The sequence below is a fragment of the Brassica rapa genome, chromosome A08 (genome assembly GCF_000309985.2).
Source record: "Brassica rapa cultivar Chiifu-401-42 chromosome A08, CAAS_Brap_v3.01, whole genome shotgun sequence".
In the NCBI taxonomy this organism is placed as follows: Eukaryota; Viridiplantae; Streptophyta; class Magnoliopsida; order Brassicales; family Brassicaceae; genus Brassica; species Brassica rapa.
The window spans coordinates 18,374,677-18,397,535 of record NC_024802.2 but is presented as its reverse complement, the minus strand read 5'-3'; the positions used below and the strand labels follow the sequence as shown (position 1 = coordinate 18,397,535).

The following is a 22,859-nucleotide window of genomic DNA, read 5'->3' as shown; positions in this document are numbered from 1 at the left end:
ATAGTTAATGAAAATGAAATCATAAAACAAAAAATAAGTTCTCATGAAATGAAAAACATTATTCAATAAAAAAAAAACAAAATCTAAAAACTTCAGGCATCAACCGCCACATTCCACCATCAACCTTCATATAAAAGATAATTATTTTAGAAGTTCAATAATATCTTAAAGTATTTTGGATACATATTAAGAATTAAGATGGTAGAAGTTCTTTTTGTGATTTCAAATGTTTCGGGTTCTATCGGATATCCATTTAAGTCTGGATTCGGTTCGGGTAATACCCATAACCCAAAATACCAAAAAACAGAATCCATTCGGTATTTATGTCGGGTTCGGATCGGTTCGGATTCATTTTTATCGGATCGGGTTCAGTTCGGATTTTCGGGTTCGGTTTATTTGCCCAGCCCTAATTTCACACATCAAATTAAACCTATCATGCATTAATTAAAAAATGGAATTAACCAAAGATTACCAAAACTTTATTGAAGTCAAATGGCTGCTTCAGCCCATTTTAATGTTATTTTTCACAGTAAATAAACTTTCAGATTTGTTTTTGTAATGACTTGTGTAAACATCTAAGCATCAAGATTACATATCTAAAGAAAGTATAGATAGCAACGTTCTTCATCGTCATCTTCAACTCTCCCTACAGCCCTGCATTTTTCACAAAACCAGCGGAATAAGACATAAGACCATTGCATATATGAATGATGATGAATATAAGAAATATATTAGGAGTCAGATTCATACCAGAAAGGTCTTGTGAAGCTTTTAGGCCTCAACAGAAGTAAGAAACGATTGGATTCCAAATATAATGAATAGCATTCCACCAGAAAGAGCAACCTGCAATAACAACAACAACATTTAGACAAACTCGGTTTTAAAACTTGAGGAGTCTTTCTCTCAAAATGGGATTATAGAACAAGAGATATTTACTATTCGTTCGGATATCTGAGAAGCTAAGCTCTTTCCACCAATCACAGCAGCAGTCGTACACACAAGCTGTGCCCTGTGTAAGCACATATTGGTCAGCGACAATGTTTTCAAACACATAACTTTGTGATGCAGACACAAAACGGTTAAAAACTTACACAACTCCACCAAGGACCACCCCAAACGGGTTTTCATCCGCGGCTAAACCAATTGTAGCAAGCTATTAAAAATAAAGAAAGAGCTATGGTGAGCGTTTGAAACGTTTAGATTGAATCAATCGAGTAAAGTGAGAGAGCTAAACCTGACTCTTGTCACCAAATTCACCAAAGAAGTTAATCGAAAATGCCTGCAAGAAGAGAGAGAGAGCAAACAAACATGAATCTAAAACTCAGAAAGTTCTACTGCTATTGAGAGCAGATTCTGAGAGGTTCTTTAGTTTCACCTTGAGAAAAATTGGAGAGAAGAATTGTGTCAGGAATGGCCTCTTCTGCTTTTTGTTCTCATCTTCAGTCTACAATGACAAGATATGGTTTTGTGAAAACATATAGCACACGCAGTCTGTGATCTTTGTTTTTTTTTTTTTTGGTTTCATACCTTATCTTTTGCGGTTTTACCGTTAGCCTTCATATCAGAATCCTAAGATGATAAACACACAATAAAGTCAAAAACCACAAAAAGCATTTATCTAAAAATGTGAGAAGGAGCGTGATGAAAGATGAAACAGACCAGTTCTGCTTCAACTTCAGCCAATTCTTCTGAACCCCTGCCACAAAAAAAAGTAGAATCAGATAACCTGAACATTATCCTCATGACATCAAAACTTGAAGAAGAAGTAGTAGAAAAGCATTACCCTCCTCCTTCTTTGAAACCGTCCCACAAAGACCACAGCCCGAAACCAAAGAACAACAACGTTGTTATGTGATGGGTCCATTTGCGAGAGATCTGCAAGTGATGGTTTGATATCATACAACATTCAGTAAAAAGATTCAAACTTTCCGGAACTGGTGAAAAAAGACAAAATCAAACTGCAATCCAAGTTCCAGCAAAAAGTATTACAAAAGCCAAAAACATACCAGATTTGGAGCAGCCCATCCAACAGTAGCAGAGAGGATAGTCATAACCTAAATTAGCAAAAAAGACATAAAGCTTTAAAAACTAAGAGAGAGGACACTTAAACCAATAGTCAAAAGGACACAAAGAAAGCTTACAATCAGAGCCGATACACAACCAGCCAACACAAGTCTCCTAGGATAACGCATCGCCAGAATCTAATAAAAGAGAAACAAAAAGATTAAGTTTACAAATCAAGATAACAACAAAAGAATGTTACTACTATCTCAAAGAGACAGCACCAGATCCTAAACCAACAGAAACAATACTAAACTAGAATGGAACTATAAAAGCTACAAGAACCTCCTCTAAACAAATTGGGCAAAAGAACGAAAAAACAGAAACTTTCTCAAAGATCCTTAAAACTTTCTAAGCCATTGACTTGTTCAACCTTAAACCCTACAAAACTATAGAAAGCAAACACTTACAGCGGCGGCGAAGAAGGTCTTATCACCAATCTCGGAGACAAAAGTCATGGCGAGTGACTTCGTAAAACCCTTTTTTTAAGAAAAACCCATCAACCGTAAACTCAGATTAGCTTCCACAACGATACCCAGATAGATAAAAATTCGAACTTTCAGATAAAATCGAGCTTACCTGCAAAACCGAGCTCATGGCTGCTGAATTAGTATCAACAGCGAATCAGCTACAAAACTCCGATCTTCTTCAGATGGAGTCAGCGGAGTGATCTACTCGGACACTCGGCGACGGAGAGAGAGTAGAGAGACGACGCTCGGACGGAGAAGAGAGAGCGTGGCCGGAACAAAGTTTGTTGAAGTGTGCACAAAAGATGAATGCTTTTTTATTTTATTTTAGTTTGGAGGCTTTTGAGAGAATATGATTCGGATTCTTTAACGCTTGGGATCTTTCCACGTGTCGCAATGGTATCCAACGATTTTGTGGGACCCGGATAACCCAACTTGACTTGTAGAAAAATGCTACCATATGTTCGTTTGGTAGCGTCACTGTGCTGATGTATTGTCGCTTCACCACTGATAAGGACATCACATGGAGAATATATATACACACGTTCATAGCTTGTAAGAACTGCCTAATACTGATTGGAGATTAACTGATTGGCCAATAGCATCTATATTTATCTTATTTTATACAAACTCTTAAGAGAAGTTGACCAAGCTCTTGTTGGAGATGACTTGATTTATGAAAGCACTTAATTTGGTTTGATTATACTATACTTATTACTATGACCCGATTTTATTCCATACTAAGCATCACAAAATGTTGTTAACTCAGATCTGGACGTGATTTGATTCACCAAATCAGTTAATTTGAATTGATTTTATCCTACTATACTTATTTTAACTCAGATTTTATTCAATTATAAACTCAGTGTCGATATAATATATGAATACTCTTGTATAAAATAAAGTTGCAGAGTACTCTTATTTCATTCTTTTTCAAAATTAGAAGACTTGTCGAATCAGTGGGCCTAATCATCATGTAGTTTAGATGGGCCCAATCATCAAATGAAACGTTGCATACAATTTCAGGCCCATGAGGGACCATGAATTCACAATTTCAAGTCCCCATTTGGCTAGACACAACTTTTCAAAAGCCATTTGCCATATGATATGCAAAATCTATGCACAAGTGTGTATTATATATATACAAGTTTAGAGTCGTAGCTTCTATTTTTACTTTCTTAGGTACGTTCTTTAGCTACATAAAGCTTTAATATATGCATAGATTCATAGCAATTGAAATGTATGAGCTGTTAATTACTTGAAAGTCATTAGCAAAAGCCTAAGTTCATGGCCAAAAGTAGCCGAGTTTCTACTTAAAATAAAGGAGGAAGATGAAAAAGTGATGAGATTTTAAACAACATAGATATATACTCATAAGAGCCACACTAACCGCATTGAGTTCATAAAACAAAGTTTAATTAACCTTCCCACCTAAAGACGATGAATAAACCTCCTCCTCCCCTTAAACCATTTATATATCTTCTTGTTTCTTTGAAAGATTCTTGTAGTATATAAATCTTCTTGGAATCTACAAAACCTCAACACAAAACTCACTTTTGTCTTGTCCTTGACACTCTCTCTGTCTCAGTCTATCTAACGGTCCGAAACTAAAAATGTGTTCTCACCGTTGCTTTCTTTTACTCATCTTCTTCCTCGTTTCACATTCTTCCGTTACTTCAAGAATCTTGCCAAAGATCTCCGTGACCACTACAACTACTCTCGATGTCACTGACTCCATTCGCAAAACGAAGGATGCGTCGTCGTTTCGGTTAAACCAGCAAGAAGAACAGAGTCACTACCCTACTTCATCTTCATTTAGCTTGCAGCTTCACTCACGAGCTTCCGTCCGAGGAACCGAACACCCAGACTACAACTCTCTCACACTAGCCAGACTCCACCGTGACTCAACCCGAGTCAAATCCCTCACGGCTCGTTTAAACCTAGCAATCAACAACATAACCAGAGCCAATCTCAAGCACACAATGTACACCACGGAGCAGGAAGAGATCGAAGCTCCTTTAATCTCCGGCACGACTCAAGGAAGCGGCGAGTACTTCACACGCGTAGGAATCGGAAGCCCGGCGCGTGAAGTTTACATGGTGCTCGACACTGGAAGCGACGTTAACTGGCTACAATGCGCTCCTTGCGCCGAGTGTTACCACCAAACCGAACCCATCTTCGAGCCGACAACTTCCTCCTCTTACGCCACTCTCTCTTGCGACGCTCCGCAGTGCAAAGCCCTCGAAGCCTCCGAATGCAGAAACGCCACGTGTCTCTACGAGGTTTCATACGGCGACGGTTCTTTCACCGCCGGCGACTTCGCCACCGAGACGTTCACCATAGGCTCAGCCTCCGTCGACAACGTCGCCGTCGGGTGCGGGCACAGCAACCAAGGGCTGTTCGTCGGCGCCGCCGGTTTGCTCGGACTCGGCGGCGGGTTGCTCGCTCTCCCGTCGCAGCTCAACACGACGTCGTTCTCTTACTGCCTCGTGGACCGCGACTCGGACTCGTCTTCCACCGTCGAGTTCGGGTCCGACATCCCAAACGACGCCGTCGTGGCTCCGTTGATGCGCAACCACCAGCTCGACACGTTTTACTACCTTGGACTCACCGGGATAAGCGTCGGCGGCGAGATGCTCGAGATTTCGGCGTCTTCTTTCGAGATGGACGAGTCAGGAGGCGGAGGGGTGATTATCGACTCGGGAACCTCCGTGACTCGGCTCCAGACCGGAGTCTACGACTCGCTCAGAGACGCGTTTGTGAAAGGGACGACGGATTTGGAGAGAGCGGGCGAGGTTGCGATGTTCGACACGTGTTATGATCTGTCGGGTAAGACGACTATTGAGGTCCCGTCGGTGGCTTTTCATTTCCCCGGCGGGAACATGTTGGCTTTGCCGGCGAAGAATTATATGATACCGGTTGACTCGGTGGGGACTTTCTGTTTAGCGTTTGCACCGACGGCGAGTTCGCTTGCGATCATCGGTAACGTGCAGCAGCAAGGGACACGTGTCGGTTTCGATCTGGCGAATTCGCTTATTCGATTCTCGGCGAATAAATGCTAAGCATTTAATATCCGAATGAAAGAAAAGAAGGCTAATTAATTCCCTTATTTTGTTTCTGCTAATTTGAAAAATATTAGTAGAATTGCTTCAACAATTATTAAGTCTTTAATTACGCATTATCTAGTTATTTATTTATGTCGTTAAGTAATTATCTATACTATAGTTCCCGAATCACGACGAAGCAATGACCATTAATTCGTATTGATTCGATTACGTACATGATTATCTGTTGATGCTGTTTTCCAGCATTATCTAAACTAAAGATGCTCACGTGTTTAACACTTGTAGAATATACACGATACTAATTTTGAAAACTAAGAAAAAAACTGGGATAGTTGGAGTTGGAGATGAGGTTATGGAATTAATTATATGATTAATTAGATATTAGAAAAAAGAAGAGAACATGGGACATAGAGAGGTGGCGAAGACATGATGCCACCACTTGCCATCACAACAAATGAAGTGGCAACCATTCGCGTCAATCATTTTGTCACTAAACAACCTTTTCTACTTTTTCATGTCAACCTTTTTACTTTTCGCCTTTGTTCATCTGAAACAAACACTCTTTTACTGTCACAGTTGCATGCTTGACATTAAACTTACTTCATTTAAGCAAAAGAAAACAAGCAAATAAACCTGACACTTATTTTCACCACCATGGGAAAACATTTCTTGGTACAGTGGTACTGAAATAATTAGGTGTACGTTTCTATTAGGAGATCTAGAAGATCGATCCAATCCAATAGTCAATATTAAGATATACATCAATATATTAGAATAGAAAGTTTATCATTATCTATTATATACTATTCCATATTAGTTTAGGAAATTAGTTTGATTTATTCTCTATATAAACAATGCATCTTGTAACATTATTTTCATGAGAGTCTAATATAATTATTCCATAAACACTTTTGTGTTCTTTACTCTCATCAATTTGTCATGGTATCAGAGCCTGAACAAAACTAAAAACATCAAAAACATCCTTATTCTCGTGTTGTCTTGCAAAATCGCAGAACAATCACTTCTCATTCAAAAACTTCTTTATTCACGACTTGAAGAAGAAGATTTTTATTCAATCATAGTCTTGGTGTCTTTGCAAAATCGCAAATCATCAAACTTATTCTCTATTCCTTTGTTTCTCGATTTGAAGCAAGGAAAATTCATTCAACAATTCACATTCATTCATCAACTTTCGTATGGCTATTAGCTCACGAAGATTCAGATTTCTTTACGGCAGTCTACCGGCAGCCGATTCACCCTACCGTGAAGATTGCAAAGCAAACAATCATCTCATTGTAGGATGGATAAAACAAACATTCGAACCAAAACTCAGATCATCTATCTCTACTTGCAAAATCGCAAGCTATGGGACATTCATCAAGCCTCAGCAACGATTAGTGCATGAGCTACTTCTACCACCTAATTTGAAGATTGTTCAATCTCATACGTGTTACCACGTATGAGCTTGAGTGAGGGTATTAGGAGATCTAGAAGATCGATCCAATCCAATAGTCAATATTAAGATATACATCAATATATTAGAATAGAAAGTTTATCATTATCTATTATATACTATTCCATATTAGTTTAGGAAATTAGTTTGATTTATTCTCTATATAAACAATGCATCTTGTAACATTATTTTCATGAGAGTCTAATATAATTATTCCATAAACACTTTTGTGTTCTTTACTCTCATCAATTTGTCAGTTTCAGTATATGATTTTGTTTTTTTTTCTTTGACTTGTCCTTTTTAAATATCTGTATATTTATATTCTATACCAAATGTAGGCTATACATTACCTAAAAGTATACTAAACCTACACACACCACATTAACTTTGAAGCGATTGGCTAGGTCTGTGAAAATATAATTTACTCCGCTTCATTTAAATTTGTAAATGACTACATTATGATACGTACACACAAATGACTACATTATGATGCACACGATAATGAATGTTTGAGACTAAATCAGCATGGCCTAGAAGGCATTTCCAACTCCAATCTATTTTCTATTTTAGAAAAAAAGCATAAATGATATTCTATTTTTCACTCTATAATAATAGAGTAAAAAATAGGTTTATTCTATATATAGAGTAATTTTTTTTTTGTTAATCATTCTATTGTTCACTCTAAAATAGAGTATTATTGGAACAACATTCAACTTTATTATATATAAAGTTATTCTTCTTTTTTTTTGGAACATATATAGAGTTATTCTATTTACAAAAAAACATAGAGTAAATCATTGGAGATGGTCTAATTACACTTCAAAATTTAACCAACAAAATCAATTCAATAAAACCCAAATTAAGTTGAATACTGAGAGGAACTCACTTAAATTTTAAAATGATCATTTAAAGAAGTCTATAAGTTGTGTAAGTTAAAAAAAAAATCATTTTAAGAAAACTATAACGTACATGCGTAGTTTAATTTTCTTGGTTTTCTGACATTACGTAAACTTGAGTCATAATTTATTAACTTATTATTATTTATATCAGTAAGTACTTAAATATAAAAAGAAAAAATCATTTACAGTTGTAATCTAGAAACAGAAATAAAGCAATTAACAAAAGAAGAAAAGAAAACATTTTTGAGAAAGGAAATAAAAGCGAATAAGTTACGGAGAGTCCGAAAACGACCACTCGGGAAACTGTTTACGCTTCTTATCCAATAAGACGAAGAAGTAGAAGTAGAAGTAGAAGTAGAAGAACCGCTGTTTCTCTCTCTGTCTGAATTCAATCACTCGCTGACAAAAACTTAATTTTCTCGCCGGAAACGTTCTCTTCACTCTGATCATTTTATCAAATATATATTTCTTTGACTCAAATCATAAACCATTTTCTCAAATCCTTTACTTTTCTCTTTCTTTGACTATTCTCCCTTCCTTTCTCTCTCTCTCTCTCTCATATTATTCAAAGATGCTCCCATGAAACTTGATTCCAGTCAGTGAATCTTCTCCTCCTCCTACTTTCGTCATGAGTGACTCCACCAACAGCGCCTCTCCTTCCTCCGATTACGCCTCCATTTCCTCCGGCGACCAGGTTCTCCTTTTTTTTATAACCCTTCCTTAAATACTCGATCTGGGTTTTTAAACAATAAACGAAGCAGTTGTCTATGATTTGAGAATCCCTTTCTGGGTTTTGCTTTCTACACTACTTCATTGCATAAAGTCTTTGTCTTTTCTCGTGTTAGATCTTGCCTGAACTTAATATTGTTTCCCACACATTTTGTGTCTTAAAATCACGGGCCAGTTGCAAAATCACTTCTTTTTTATAAAAAGAACTCTCTTTTCCGTGAGTCTGACCACTATAAAGTGTTTGCATTGTACTGTAAAGAAGATTCATTATCGTTGCTTAGACAACATGTGAATCAAATCAATGTTTTTTTATTGTTCATTTTGATGATTTTGTAGTCTCTCCAGAGGAGTAGTAGAAGGAGTGGAGAAGGAACCCGAGCCATTGTCCGCGAGTCACGTCACTGGCACGACATCTTCTGGTCAGCCATCTTCGTGATCCACCTCATATGCTTAGGCTTCGTCCTCGCCGTTCTCGGACTCAACAGGTTTAGAATATCAGACAGGTTAAACATCGATAGGTACACTCAAGGCTTCTTGGAGAATCACAAAGGCCTCACCGAGGACTACTGGCCACTCTACGCCGTCGCCGGCGGCATTGGAGTCTTCATCAGCTGGGTCTGGTCCTTGCTTCTCGGCTCTTACGCCAACGAGATGATGAAAGTCTCGGTTCACATCTTAACCACCTACTTGGCTGTGGTCAGTGTCCTGTGTTTCTGGTGCAGACAGTTCTTTTGGGGCGGGGCGTTCGCTATCGGAGCTCTCTTGCAGTTTCTTTATGTTGTTTCGGTTATAGACAGGCTTCCCTTTACGATGCTGGTTCTGAGGAAAGCGCTGAAGCTAGTTTGGGGGCTTCCTAAGGTTATTATGGTGGCGCATGCTTTCACGGTGTTCATGCTTTTGTGGATGTCTCTTTGGTCTTTTGGAGCGTCTGGTGTTGTGGCGTCGAGCATGGGGGATGAAGGACGATGGTGGCTTCTTGTGGTGAGCTGGCAAGTTTTGTGTTTTTCATTACATGGTTTCTGTGTTCTGCTTAGTAGTGTCTGAAAGTAAAACATGTCTATATGCAGGTTCTCTCGGTTAGCTTGTTCTGGACAGGCGCTGTGCTGTGTAACACTGTACATGTGATAGTTTCTGGGATGGTGTTTCATGTTCTCTTTCAATGTGGTCAAGAAGAGTCGTCGTCCTTGCCTCCTAGTACTTTGGTAGAGTCACTTAGGTACGCTGTGACAACGTCTTTTGGGAGCATATGTTATGGTTCACTCTTCACTGCTGCTATTAGAACACTTCGCTGGGAGGTATAGTCTCCACATTCTATCTGATGTGCCATTTATTGTTCTTTCTAGTTACTGATACAACTTGTGTTGGCAGATAAGGGGAGTCCGGTCCAAGATTTGTGGAAACGAATGTCTTCTTTGCTGTGTAGATTTCTTGTTTCATCTAGTTGAAACTCTAGTTCGGTTTTTCAACAAGTATGCCTATGTCCAGGTAAGCTAATCATGTCACTCTTATGAGCCAAATGAAGAATCATAATGATAAAAATTTTGTTTGATTTTTTTTAATAGATTGCAGTGTATGGAAAAGGGTTCAACAGATCAGCAAGAGATGCATGGGAGCTCTTTCAATCAACAGGTGTAGAGGCACTTGTTGCATATGACTGTTCAGGTGCTGTGCTTTTGATGGGAACCATCTTTGGAGGACTCATCACAGGCTCTTGCATTGGTATATGGGCTTGGATCAAATATAGTGACAGAGTTATAATGGTTGGTTCCACAGCTATGTTGATGGGAATGGTCCTTGTAAGTTTCTCCCCTCTTTGTACACTCTTTCAACATGAAACCAAATTGTTCAATATGTTTCCTTGGTACAATGTGTTTTTTTTTTCAGGTGGGTCTAGGAATGGTTGTAGTGGAGAGCGCGGTGACATCGATATACATATGTTTTGCTGAAGATCCTTTGCTGATTCAGAGATGGGATGCTGATTTCTTCACTGAGATGTCTGAGATGCTTCACCGTCGTCTTCAGCATCGTAGCGCTAGAGCTCGTGAAGTTTTGACGACCGCTTGATAAGCCCATGTCTCTTGGATAAACAAGTTACATAACTGTAGATTATCATATGCAATTAGTGGTGTTAAAATCGGAGATAAATCTATTTTGTCAAATGATTCATGCTTTTGTCAAATGATTCATGCTTTTTCCTTTTGACAAATCATGAATATAAGTTGTGGACGATTTGTTTGATCAAAGTGTATCAAATCTAATCTACTGAAGAAGTGAAAAGAAGTGAAAAGAAAAAAAACAGAACTAGCCACAAGACTAAACGGCCACAAGCATTTGACCCCATCAATCTACTTTTTCTAAATCATTGGAGTTGAATTTTTGAATGTGACTATGTGGATATCATCATGACATTGTCAACTTAGACCCATATATCTTGTATATAGTAACTATGAATTGTCCAACATTTTTAGTAAATTATGCAACAACATAGTTACTAATTATTTTCTGAAATTTGGAACTCTAAAAAAATCATATATTTTGGGGGCCCTAGACGAAAGCCTTTTTGAATACACTTGAAGCACGGCTCTGGGCGAGTTATTTGATCAAAATGTATTCAATCTAACCTATACATTTTGCCTTTTAAGTTGCTCCTGCGTGTAAGGTTTGTGGGATGCTAGAAACTGTCGAACATGTTCTCATGCACTGTCCTTTTGCTCAAAGAACATGGGAGCTCGCTCCAATCTTCCTCCCTAGCTCCCAAGCTCAGGCTTTCCCTTTGGGCTCACTACAACAACTATTGTCCCTTATCCCCAAGGTCCTAAATCTCCCGCCGTCAGGTCTGTGTTGTTCTCCCCTGTCCCCTTGGATCATTTGGAACCTTTGGACAGCAAGGAACAAGAGCCTGTTTGAGGATAAGCTGTACACAGCGGAGGAGACTCTCTCCAAAGCAGTTCGAGATGCCAAAGAATGGAAATCTGCTAAGACAAAACCAGAAACATTTGAAATCCCTTTGCGAAGCAATGTAGAAAAGATTGTGACTGAGGTTCCGACATGTTCGGTGGATGGGGCTTGGAATGCTGAGACTAAATGTGCTGGTTTTGGTTGGTTTATACAGGATAAGAAGACCCATTTGGAGATCCAAGGCGCGGAGCCACGCAGCTTTGTCAGATCAGCTCTAACAGCGGAGGCTCTAACCATCCGGAAGGCGATGCAGGAAGCATCAAAAGAGGGGTTTTCAAGGCTCTGGATTCTATTGGACTCAATCGTCCTCATTTCTGCCCTGCGATCAGGGTCAGTGTTGAACGAGATAGCGGGACTTCTATGCGATATTAGTCACCTCATTCCTCTCTTCACATCTCTATCTTTTGTTTTAATTCCACGTTCAGCAAACCTTGTAGGCTGTAGCTGATAACCTTGCAAAAAATGCTCTCGCTTCTCTTATGTTGCAAAACAATATGTAAGCTTTTAATAGTTTGAATGAAAAGCTGTTGACCAAAAAAAAAAGTAGAAAACAAATTAGTGGAAGAGAAGAAAGTTCGGAGTCATGTAAGTGGAGAAAAAAAACAGAACCGGCCGGAAGACCAATCAGCCATAAACTACTATACTGTGTGTTCTTCAGCCCTCTGCACTCCAACAATATCAAGTAAACATCAAAAGCGGTGGAAATACTAGATGCAAGATGAACAGACTGGTATTTTAAGTTGGGGACTTTACTTTGTAACTCTAGTTTCAAGATCTTTTGGCATTGGTGAAGATGGAATATTGTAAACACCGCTTTGAACGAAATGAAATGTAACAAATGAATACAAATTTACTAAAATATAACAAATGCAGTTCATAACCATCAAACCAAAATGGCGTTTCAGACAAACAATCAAAGAAGAGAACACATAATGAGAAACTTGACGAAGAAATATTCAGGATTGAAGATTATATATCGGTAAAAACATTTGAAACATTCAGGATTGCGCCACTGCTGCAGCGTCAATGGAACGAAGCGCTTGGTTTGCAAAATAGCGAACATCAACATCAGGATCCTCGCTCAGGTCCACCAAACACTGACGGATTGTTTTGTCCACCACCTGCAACAAATTTCCCAACACACAGCAAAAAAACATATTCAAGTTCAACAACCTCCACTACGTTTTGAATATAATTGAGTTATGTTTAGTCTCTCATCTTACGGATTGGTCGACTATGGGGATGAGGGATTGCAGAAGTTTAGCAACATTGAACTTGATGTTTGGAACTCTGCACAGATTAGATATGTTGCAACAAGACGTTAAGAAACCAAGATGTGTTCTTCAAGGAGTTTGCCTAAAAGTCTTTATCTATTGAGTTTACCTGTCTTTTGCTGCCTCAACAACCACAGGAAGAAACTTAGAGCACGTGATTTCTGATCCCATCACAGGAGCCATGAGAGATATTGCACGTAGAGCCATCATCCTGTGTAGGTAGTGCGGATTGTTGACCATGTCCAACACCTGTTTACATGAAACAGGTCAGTACGGAGGGCAGATTTAGCGATTATCAGAGTCATAGATAAAGAATACAACCTGGGGAACTATGTGCTGCATTGCCCATTCAGAACCAAACTCCTCTGCAAGGCGCTTTAGGTTGTTTGCTGCAGCTTCACGGATAGAGTAGACCTGAAGAAGTAGAGGAGGAGAACAAGATCAATATCCAGAGTACACAAATGGATGAGAATTGATGCTATAATCAAAGATCCCAAATCAAGGATTAAGGATAAACCTTGTCTTGCATCCATTGCATGCAAAGGGCTCCGAGTTTGTCATCAAAGAACCCTATACCTAACTGGCTAGCCAACAGAGGAACATACTCAATTATAGCAAGCCTGACTCTCCAGTGCCGATCCTCAGCAAGCTCTACGATCGCCGGTAACAAGGATTGTGACAGCAGATCAATTCCAATAACCTGACGTAAAAGAGATTCAGTTACCAGTTGAACACAAAGAAGCAATGTAAGTAGCTAAACTTAGGATACGCAGCAGAGAGCAGACCTGGTTGACTTGGTCTAGTTTGCTTATGATGTTGAGGCGTACATCAGGAAATTCATCTTTCAAAAGGGAAAGAAAAATTGGTAGAAGATGCTCGATGGTTGAGTCCTGTATTGAAGATTTTAGTATGTTAATAACTATTGATAAGGTCTAACCGGGTCATAACACATGGTTTAGTTGATGAAAACCATAAGGGCAGATTAAATCACAGAAAGTAGTCACAAAATGGGAAAAATGTTGGCTATCATTAGTCATACCTTCCCAAGGATAGGAGCCATCCCCATTATTACTGAAGCTAGAGCAGAGCGGACATGTTGAGAAGAATCAGTTGATAATTCCTGCAGGCATGAGTTCGGATCAGAATATTACGAGACATGAGGCATCAAGCAACCCGCTTTGTATGAAATTCATCAGCATAGAGAATGTACCTTTACACAAGGAAGGATGTGCTGAATGGAAAGCTCTGGATTCAGAAGCTGACAGAACTTGGTCACTTTCCCCGCCGCTGCTATTCGCACTTCAGCCTCATTGTCCCGTAGCAATCTCACATATGCAGGAACCAAATCCGTCCTACAGATATAGCAGCATAAACCTCGTGTCAAAAACAATAAGGATACGTGTACAAACATGAAGCTATCAGAGCAGTGTAGCAAGGCACATACTTCGTGCAATCAGGACCCACTGCCTCACAAAGCTCGTATAGCTGATTAGCAACCATGTAGCGCACCCTCCAAGATTTATCCTGCTCTCAGAAAACAAATCATTTTGCATCAAAAACTATCAAGACCACAAACTAATCAACCGAAAACGCCACAAATGCAAAACCAAAGCTCAATTCACCTGAGAGAAGTTAACAATAACAGGCAAAATGCGTGCAACACAATCCTGAGGCTCCAACAACTTTCCAAGAGCTGCACAGCCTTCCACAGCCAGCAGTCTAACAGAATCTTGATCTGAAATGAAGGTTAAAATTTAAAACAACTCTTGCATATTAATTTAAATGTGATTCTATTTACCAGGCTGTCAGGATCTATACAAAGTAAGTGATGAGCATGGTAACTCAGATATGTATATATAATTCAAGCAGTGTAAGTACCATCTTTAGTAAGACCATCGAACATAGTCATGATCTCAGCATTCAAAAAGGCAGACTCCAGAGTAGTAGCAAACTTCCCCAGGTTAGACGCAGCAGCTCTTCGCACCATAGGCATATCATCTTGGCACAACTGACCATAACTAGACCGTAACTCAGTCTTCAGCACATCAGTACAACCTTGGTACGCAACATGAAACAAACCACATGCGGAAACTCTCGCTGCAAACCACTCACCAGCCGCAAGCCTCTACATATACCAAACAACATAACCAAAAAAAAAATCAACCCTCGACTCAAAAAAAAACTTGAGAAGTATAAATGCCGTTACCTTGACAAGAGGGACAAAGGAGTCGACGAGGTCACTCTCCTTCATCTGAGAACCAATCTTACAAAGCGAGTCCACAGCTTTCTCTCTCACAGTGGTCTCCTCAACGGTACACAGAGATTCAAGAGGAGGGAGAATCATATGAGCATGCTCAATCCCACCAACGAAGGGAATAAAAACTCCCAACTCCTCAGCCATTGCGAGGAGCACCTCATCGTCATCATCACTGTTCTCACTCAAAAAGGGAATCAGCTCTTTCCTCGTACGCTCCTCTCCAAGAGCACGAGCAATCGTAGATAGCCGACGGATAGAGTTCAAACGAAGCTGGATGTCATCGTTCTTAAGCTCGTCAATGAGAAGAGCAATGGGATACAAGGGCTCATCCACCATAGCCATCCTTATCTCACTGCAATGAAATGGGTTATTAGAGAGAGAGGAATCAGGTTAAAAGAGAGAGACTTTGGATCTCGAAGCAAGAAGAAAATCAATCACGGATCTCGAGACGGTACCACAAGATGAAAGGGAATGTGAATCGGAAAAATGGAGACGTAAAGATGAGATCTTTTTATGATGGATTGAGAAGAAAATGGATTATCTTCTTACCGATTCAGAGCCGTCTCAGAGAGAAGTGCTTTCAGATTCCGACAAGGGAGGGAGAAGGAGCGAGAAAACGACAAAAAACAAATAAGGCAAAATTAATAAACGCATAATAAGGGAAGGTCTTACTGGGCCAATATGTAGCTTATTGGACTTTACTTATGCTCCTTTTGACACTTTTCATTCTATTACGAGTTTCTTATAAAATAGTTTTATAATAACAACTAATGATTCTCTGGATATGCATGACTAATGCGAATCGATGTATGTTATTTACACCATTATGAAATGTAAAAATTCACATACGAGATTTTCAGTGACACTATTTTTTTTTTAAATGTAAGCTTTTCTTTCTACATTAATCTGTAAATATATTTTTCGGAAATTCAAAATTCAGATATTAATGTAAAAATCATTAATGAGCCATATTAACAAAGCTTCCACAATTTTTCTGTCTTAACATCTGATTTATTAAATCCAAAAAGCTGGAAGAGACTGTTAAGAGTAAATAATGGATATAAAGGAAAATAATTGGTAAGAAAAACTGATTATATTGATATTGTCCTAATGCAAACTACAATGTATGCAACTTGATTTTCTTCTATTCCTATGTGCATCACTCAGATATCTGAAAAAATTGATTAATCGAATGTTGTATAAAATTCCAGATTCACCACTGCTATGTACTTTATTTTTCTTTATAATGGATCTACAAGTTGTTGAAAATCTCCTTCCATTATAACTGATTTGAAAAATATGAAGTAAATTGAAACTTCTTATTTAGAGAGGGTTTGTGCTTTGAGAATATGTTGTCGATCCTATCATTGTTACATTGCCCATAAGTAACGCATATTTCTAAGGGATTCCAAGAGCTTTAAATCAATTATTTTAAGACAATTACCTAACATATGATTGAACATAGCTTACACTAAATGAAATGATCCAACTGGAGCATTGATAGTGCATTTTCTTAGTGTATTTTGTCTTATATACCTTCTTATGAGGTAATAAACAAAGCAAAAATGGTTTTATTATTATAAATACGTTATTTTTTTATTTTCATCTTCAATTTCAACTCGAAAAACTATTGGTTTGAGATTTGGAAAGCAATATGATCAAAACGGAAAACTCAAATGAAGTGACTAGTAAGATGAAGCATTTTCTCTCTTGTCATAGCTACGTGGGCTATGTTATCATCCATGTTATATGCCGTAACACTGGTAACATGAAATATTGACAGAATAAGAGCTTTACCGAGCATTAAAGGAGTATTAGCATGAAGTAGCTCTTGGGAATGTCCTCAAATCAATTGGACTCACTCTTGTAGTGTCGAGGTTTGATAATCATATAATATTATGTTTGCTAGAAACCGCTTATAATATATGAATTGAGAATTCATTACTAATATTATATGATCCTATGGGTCATACACCTAAACAAATTGGATTAATAATATATATATTGGTTTGTGAAAAACATACATTATATTATATGTGATATAAATATAAATGTGTATATATGGACAATTGCGTGAAAGTAATAATATACTCTTTAGAAGAGATTATGTATTATGGCTAATGGGCTTTGCTAATAATTCCATAGTCCACGTAATTAAGTCTTAGTCTTCATTATATAATGTGATATAATGACGTGAGTTGGTTAAGGGTTGCCGGAGTCACGAACTGTTAGTTGTGAAATGCTAGAAATCTCGATTTGGTTTATTCATATTTCCGCTGCAAAATAACCTGGAGTATGACCATTCAGAATTAGCTATTAATTTTCTTTTTAATTGTATTTATCCATGCATATGTTTAAATTGTGATAAACACACCAAAACCATGAGAAAAGTTCATAAATATTTTAAATTTCCATCTTCTTTGGTTTCAACTTTGTTTCATTATCATTAACACCTCAAAACAATAAATAATTGAAGCTTAAATCTTTCAAAGATATTTCAATAACCAAAAAAAAAAAACTTTATTGCTGCTAAGAAGTACTGAATTGTTAGCCCAGTAGAAACTCCCGGTTAAACTGAAAAATTTGGCATCAAATTGTCTTTAAGCCAATCCAATGGTTGGTGGTTGACAAAAAGCTTTGGATCATGTTGGAAATGCAGTTGATGATCATCATCTTTGTATACATTGTCCATATGTAACTCATTTGTTTTTAAGGGACACAATAGCTTTAATCAATTCTTTTGAGACAAGAAACAAAAAAAATCTAACATATGATTGCACACAGCTTACACTAAATAATCAAATTGAAAGTGAAATCTGTATTTCAACAGACAAGCATCAGACAACTTGAAATTTGTACTTCGAGTAGACTTGTATAACTTTCCGAAAATGGAATTAGCAACTTATTTCAAGAGAACAACAAAAGAAATACATTAATCGTCTATACAAATCAAAACTATGCACCTCATCGGTTAAACTACAAAGTGCTTCAGCTAATCCCCGGAGCTGAAGCAGCTCATTAGTCTTGTCCAAAATCCAGCTTTAACTATGTTCTTCTCTGTCTCACTAACTGGCTCTTTGAAATCGGCTTTAGTGCTAAGCTCCTCAAATGCATTAACAACATTCTGGAGCCTTGCAACAAACTCGATAAGAAGAGACGCAAATGTGGCTAGCGACAAGGAACTTGCGCTCTCATACACTTTGGATTCTATCTCATTGATCATAGACCCGCCTATGAATGAGAAGCTCGGCCAGTGTTCTCGGTTCCTAAACATCATACTCTCCGTTGACATCCAAAGCTGAGAATCATTACCAGTATGTGGACTCTGATGATGATGATGGTTGTGGTTAGTGTCCCAAATCTGGCTGAGAGATTGGATCACTTTGGTCTCGTCGTCTTTGGCTTCGTGATAGTTTTGTTCAGCTTGTTCAGCATCAGCTTTCTCTTTCATAGCAGCCCAGCTTTCCGAGTTGACGAGAAGGAAGGAGTTACTGTCTATCTTCATCTGCAGTTCCTCTGCTGCTCGTTGAACTTCTTTCAGAATGTTTCCTGGGGTTAGCTTCTCCATTTTCTCCACTTTTTCTCCAAACAGCCTCAAGACTTTGGCTCCTTCGTTTCCAACTCTTTGAAGCTCCTGACGAAAAGCTTGTCTTTTCTCTGGTGCTGCCTGCAAAACCACACACCCATTAATATCAAAATAGAAAAAAAAAAAAGGGTCTTGAGGATAGTCACATGGTAGAGTTGAATAAAGTTTACCTGAATTTCTGAAAGGATGCAGCCATGCATTGCCATGACCATGAAAGCGCAATGCCTTACGGCACCACTAAGTTTGACATAGATTGCCCAGGGATGATGGAAAGTTCTGTAAGGTCCATGTGGAGGCTCCCATACTGCAAAATCAAGCTGCAAAAATAAAATAAAAAGTATTTTTTTTAATAATCTATGTTCTTTTTAAGTTATCTAACAAAGTCACTCTACGGAAAAACACACACCAGAGAATCTTCTTGGCTGGTAGATTGGACAACGGACCTGTATCCACTGTATAAAGGGTCATCCGAAGCTTGGTACGTGAGAATCTTAGAAGGTATCCTCTCGTATTCAACACATTGCAAGTACCCATTAACACATCCTGAAAGTTAAAACAAAATCAGCCAAAAAACAAGAGACACAGCCATTAAATGTATCTACCTACCTTCGAGGGAATTGGCCACGCTTTTGAAATTCTTAACCACTAGCTTATGGAGGTCTTCTCCAGCCCAAATCGGGAGTATGAATATGTTCACACCCAAACAGATACTTGCACCAATGAGAATCAGCAAGAACCTGTAATAAGCAGTGCTGAAAAACTCTCTGGTGTTGTTTCCAGACACAAGAACGATGCAGAACGTCAACAGAAACACTCTGAATGCGTATTCGTACGACTTCATCGCCGGGTAGAGTTTTAGATAACTCGCACAGAAACCTGATGGAAAAGCGTTACTAATCCATAAAAAAAAGTCAAACTATAACATGGATTGAGAGAAATGGTACAAACCTGCAAGGAAGATGCTGATGATAATGACTTCTTCCTCGAAGTCTCCGGCTAAGACAGAGAGTCTCGCTATCCCAAGAGCTAGTCCTCCAGCAGAGAATGTACCTATAGCTCTATTGAACCCTTTCACCAACGTTGCTCCTTCAAAAAAACAGAGTAAAAACCGAGTATATAAGCCAGAAGACAAGATCAGATCAGAGATCAAGCAAAGCAGCAGACTTGATGTGAATAGAACTCTAATCATCCAAAACCCATTAACCAGAACAGATCCAAATGAGATTTTGAATGCTCTAAACAGAATAAAAATTCAAAACAGAGTTAAACAGAAGACAAGACCAGAGATCTCTGATAGAGAAAGATCAAGCAAAGCAGCAGACTTTATGTGAATAGAACACTAATCACCCCAAACCCATTAACCAGAACAGATCAAAATGAGATTTTGAATGTTCTAAACAGAATAAAAATTCAAAACAGAGTAAAACAGAGTAAAACAGAGCATAAGACAGAAGACAAGATCAGAGATCCCTGAGAGAGAGAGATCAAGCAAAGCAGCAGACTTTATGTGAATAGAACACTAATCACCCGAAACCCATTAACCAGAACAGACCAAAATGAGATTTTGAATGCTCTAAACATAATAAAAATCAAAACTTTACGAAGATTCAATCGAACATCAAAGCCAATCAATCAGTACCTATGCTATACTCGAAGACGACGACGACAGTAAGTATAGCCCACACGGCGTACTTGCTAGCGTCAGCGAGCGGCTCTTTAAGGTAAATAACGAAGGAACATAGCGCGAGAGCCATCCCCATCTTGACGGCGAAGTAAACTTTCCGGCGATCGGACCGACCCATCTCGTACAATTTAGCGGCGACGTCGTAAAGCGCCATCCAGGAGGCGACGATCCCGTCGGAGAAGAAGCGGAAACACCGGAACTTTGATCGGCGATCATCGAGGAAGAGGCTGGAGTCGTTGAAGCCGCCGCCGAAATCTGAGCAGGGTTTACGAGGGAGAAAGGGTTCTCTGTTTTGGTCTCCGAACAGCTCCGAGTTGCTAGCCATTTTGAATTGATCTCTCTTCTTCTTCTTCTTCTTCTTCTTCTTCTTCTTCGCAGATCACAAAGATGCAGAGTGATTACTGTCCTCATATAAAATAATTATTAAACGATTTGAGTTCTTTTTGTATATAAGCAAATACACGCACACACGAATGATTGATCGTTCACGTTGATTCTGATCTGATATAGAATATTTTATTTGACTGGTGCTATGGCTCCTGTGATGCAAGTCCAGTTTTTCTTTTCTCATTTCACAAATATAAAAATATAAACTGCTATTACGTGCATTACTTTCAGTTTGAATATTGCATTGCATGCGTCATGTTTTTCTTAAAAAAATATTATCATCATTTAAAAAAAAAGTTTAGCAAAAAAAAAAGTGTGGTCCAAATTCCGAAATGTATTGTGTATAATTTAATTATTAGTTGTTTATTGTTAAAAGAAAATATTGTTGGCCGCTGGTTGGTCCAACGCCCCATATCTAATAACATTTCCAAAAGACATTCTATAACTTTAAATATAAAATTTTTTCTCTTAAAAAAGAAACTTCAAAACTTCAAATTTGAAATATTGAAAAGTGAAACTCTATATTTGAAGTTTTACTATTCAAAACCTCAAATTTGAAGTTTCATTTTTTTGTTTGCATTTTAATCCTTACAATTACACATCACAATTAATATTATCGATAGAATTTAATTCTTTTAGCAATATTTTTTTCTCTTTTACTTTATTTTATATATATATTGTATCTACAAGTATTAATATCACCCGTATCCAATAATTTTTAGCTTGTAATCTATAAATTAAAAATAAAAAGAGTCATTTTTACTTTAGAATACACTACATGCTAGTAAAAGTTTTATGAATTTAAATTAATTATGACAAATATAATGATCATAGTATAAAATACAAATAGTTTTGAAGTTAATTTTGAAGGTTTGGTTTTGGAGAACAATACCTTTAAACTTCAAATATAGAGTTTTAGAAATTTCAAATAGAGTGTTTTTTTGGAGATGTTCTGTATATTAATTTAGAGTCTTATTTTTATCTATTGTTGACAATTTATAACAAGTCCATTTAATTAATAACTCTAAATTTTAATTTTCTTTTTATTAATAACAAAATCTGTTGAGAAAAAATCTAACAAAACCCTACCAAACTTTTTAAATATTTATTTATAAAATTTCATTTATTAATTTCAAAATTATTAATATAATAATTACTCTAATTTATTTTAATTAAATTTTTATCACAAAGCAAAAAAGAAAATAAAAATTATATGCTATTTTTATAAATTTAATCATTATAATCTATATTCTAATCTATATTATATTAAAATAAAGGTGATTTATGAATTAAATAGGACAAAATTATATTAAATTGGTAGATTAACCAGTTATTTTGAAATGCTTTCATTTAAACAAATTATCAATCATCATTAAAATATGTTTAATTCATAAACTATGTAATATTTTATAACTAAGCAAATAGCATTTTTATTATATAACTAAATAAAATTTTAAAATGCATTGTATGTAATAAAATTTTAAATATGTTTCAGACCTTTGACCATAGTGTATTTCTTTTTCTGGAAATTAACATTTTGATAATAACTTTAACGACCTAAATCATTTCTTTATAGTGGAGATTCGAAACCAGTTACAAAGACATAACTTCACCAGAAGAAAGTTTTAATTAATCAATGAACTATCAGCCCTAAATCACTCAATTATTTATCAAAATTGTTGGATGAAAAAAGTAAAAATTAAAAATTCAGCAGATTCTTCACTTTGCTCTTAGGCTACAATATACCTAGTAATGAAATTTACATTTGTAACAAAAAAAATGGTAGGTTGCGTCCAAACCAAACCGTACGTGTAATTTTAAGGTAAGTTTTTTAAACATTCGTTAATTATGCTAAAATATAAAAAAAATTACATAGATGATACTATAGCCGAAATTATATTTTTCTTATGAGAGAATTTACGTCTAACTGCATCACTTTGAACTGTCTTATGAAATCTTTTTCTGACGGTTTTTCTTTCGCCATGCTAAAGATTTCTTATAAATATTTTTTTTAATATTTTGCATAATTCATATTTTTA

At 37.2% G+C, this 22,859-nt stretch overlaps 5 protein-coding genes across 8 annotated transcripts; 2 read left to right on the top strand and 3 right to left on the bottom strand.

Moving 5' to 3' along the window:
• Window positions 1-457: 457 nt before the first annotated feature.
• Window positions 458-2,873, bottom strand: LOC103835461 (GDT1-like protein 4). Its single transcript, XM_009111640.2, has 13 exons — window positions 2,641-2,873; window positions 2,472-2,540; window positions 2,142-2,201; window positions 2,007-2,054; window positions 1,784-1,875; window positions 1,660-1,696; window positions 1,528-1,569; window positions 1,376-1,444; window positions 1,235-1,279; window positions 1,092-1,153; window positions 937-1,009; window positions 751-843; window positions 458-654 (listed from the first exon to the last, which is right to left on the bottom strand). Exons 1-12 carry the CDS (start codon window positions 2,656-2,658, stop codon window positions 772-774), a joined length of 687 nt encoding a protein of 228 aa, XP_009109888.1. The 5' UTR covers window positions 2,659-2,873; the 3' UTR covers window positions 458-654; window positions 751-771.
• Window positions 2,874-3,108: 235 nt separating this feature from the next.
• Window positions 3,109-6,944, top strand: LOC103835460 (protein ASPARTIC PROTEASE IN GUARD CELL 1). The gene has a single exon (XM_009111639.3). It carries the CDS (start codon window positions 4,142-4,144, stop codon window positions 5,588-5,590), a length of 1,449 nt encoding a protein of 482 aa, XP_009109887.1. The 5' UTR covers window positions 3,109-4,141; the 3' UTR covers window positions 5,591-6,944.
• Window positions 6,945-8,078: 1,134 nt separating this feature from the next.
• Window positions 8,079-10,950, top strand: LOC103835459 (CTL-like protein DDB_G0274487). The gene is made up of 6 exons (XM_009111638.3): window positions 8,079-8,639; window positions 9,011-9,655; window positions 9,742-9,969; window positions 10,043-10,159; window positions 10,237-10,470; window positions 10,559-10,950. The coding sequence occupies exons 1-6, from the start codon at window positions 8,574-8,576 to the stop codon at window positions 10,736-10,738; spliced, it is 1,470 nt and encodes a 489-aa protein (XP_009109886.1). The 5' UTR covers window positions 8,079-8,573; the 3' UTR covers window positions 10,739-10,950.
• A 1,481-nt stretch (window positions 10,951-12,431) lies between these two features.
• On the bottom strand, window positions 12,432-15,846 carry LOC103835458 (serine/threonine-protein phosphatase 2A 65 kDa regulatory subunit A alpha isoform). 3 transcript variants are annotated; one of them, XM_009111635.3, is made up of 13 exons: window positions 15,713-15,846; window positions 15,113-15,515; window positions 14,785-15,031; window positions 14,529-14,641; window positions 14,351-14,430; window positions 14,117-14,258; window positions 13,946-14,026; window positions 13,692-13,796; window positions 13,424-13,606; window positions 13,228-13,320; window positions 13,016-13,155; window positions 12,856-12,922; window positions 12,573-12,753 (listed from the first exon to the last, which is right to left on the bottom strand). In XM_009111635.3, exons 2-13 carry the CDS (start codon window positions 15,503-15,505, stop codon window positions 12,631-12,633), a joined length of 1,767 nt encoding a protein of 588 aa, XP_009109883.2. In that variant the 5' UTR covers window positions 15,506-15,515; window positions 15,713-15,846; the 3' UTR covers window positions 12,573-12,630. The 3 variants fall into 3 exon arrangements, with proteins under 3 accessions (XP_033132494.1, XP_009109883.2, XP_009109885.2); XM_009111637.3 differs by having other exon boundaries at window positions 15,619-15,807; XM_033276603.1 differs by lacking the exon at window positions 15,713-15,846 and having other exon boundaries at window positions 12,432-12,753; window positions 15,113-15,505.
• A 2,112-nt stretch (window positions 15,847-17,958) lies between these two features.
• On the bottom strand, window positions 17,959-21,769 carry LOC103835457 (aluminum-activated malate transporter 4). Of its 2 annotated transcripts, XM_033276602.1 has the most exons (8): window positions 21,713-21,769; window positions 20,959-20,972; window positions 20,389-20,769; window positions 19,698-19,835; window positions 19,356-19,625; window positions 19,156-19,292; window positions 18,920-19,066; window positions 17,959-18,830 (listed from the first exon to the last, which is right to left on the bottom strand). In XM_033276602.1, the coding sequence occupies exons 3-8, from the start codon at window positions 20,756-20,758 to the stop codon at window positions 18,156-18,158; spliced, it is 1,737 nt and encodes a 578-aa protein (XP_033132493.1). In that variant the 5' UTR covers window positions 20,759-20,769; window positions 20,959-20,972; window positions 21,713-21,769; the 3' UTR covers window positions 17,959-18,155. The 2 variants fall into 2 exon arrangements, with proteins under 2 accessions (XP_033132493.1, XP_033132492.1); XM_033276601.1 differs by lacking the exon at window positions 21,713-21,769 and having other exon boundaries at window positions 20,959-21,299.
• Window positions 21,770-22,859: the final 1,090 nt, after the last annotated feature.

Excerpts from the sequence above, each read along its gene's own strand:
- LOC103835461 (XM_009111640.2), bottom strand. Across the intron at positions 1,570-1,659 it reads CTGAAGTTGAAGCAGAACTG|GATTCTGATATGAAGGCTAA; the intron begins GTCTGTTTCATC and ends TTATCATCTTAG. Across the intron at positions 1,154-1,234 it reads AATTTGGTGACAAGAGTCAG|CTTGCTACAATTGGTTTAGC; the intron begins GTTTAGCTCTCT and ends TATTTTTAATAG.
- LOC103835460 (XM_009111639.3), top strand. The coding sequence starts at position 4,142 with ATGTGTTCTCACCGTTGCTTTCTTTTACTCATCTTCTTCCTCGTTTCA.
- LOC103835459 (XM_009111638.3), top strand. The coding sequence starts at position 8,574 with ATGAGTGACTCCACCAACAGCGCCTCTCCTTCCTCCGATTACGCCTCC. Across the intron at positions 9,970-10,042 it reads TTAGAACACTTCGCTGGGAG|ATAAGGGGAGTCCGGTCCAA; the intron begins GTATAGTCTCCA and ends TTGTGTTGGCAG. Across the intron at positions 10,160-10,236 it reads ACAAGTATGCCTATGTCCAG|ATTGCAGTGTATGGAAAAGG; the intron begins GTAAGCTAATCA and ends TTTTTTTAATAG.
- LOC103835458 (XM_009111635.3), bottom strand. The coding sequence starts at position 15,505 with ATGGCTATGGTGGATGAGCCCTTGTATCCCATTGCTCTTCTCATTGAC. Across the intron at positions 14,642-14,784 it reads CGATGGTCTTACTAAAGATG|ATCAAGATTCTGTTAGACTG; the intron begins GTACTTACACTG and ends CCTTCATTTCAG. Across the intron at positions 12,754-12,855 it reads TCCCCATAGTCGACCAATCC|GTGGTGGACAAAACAATCCG; the intron begins GTAAGATGAGAG and ends AATTTGTTGCAG.
- LOC103835457 (XM_033276601.1), bottom strand. The coding sequence starts at position 21,070 with ATGCAATGCAATATTCAAACTGAAAGTAATGCACGTAATAGCAGTTTA. Across the intron at positions 19,626-19,697 it reads CATCAGCATCTTCCTTGCAG|GTTTCTGTGCGAGTTATCTA; the intron begins GTTTGTACCATT and ends CTTTTCCATCAG. Across the intron at positions 19,293-19,355 it reads CGTGGCCAATTCCCTCGAAG|GATGTGTTAATGGGTACTTG; the intron begins GTAGGTAGATAC and ends TTTAACTTTCAG.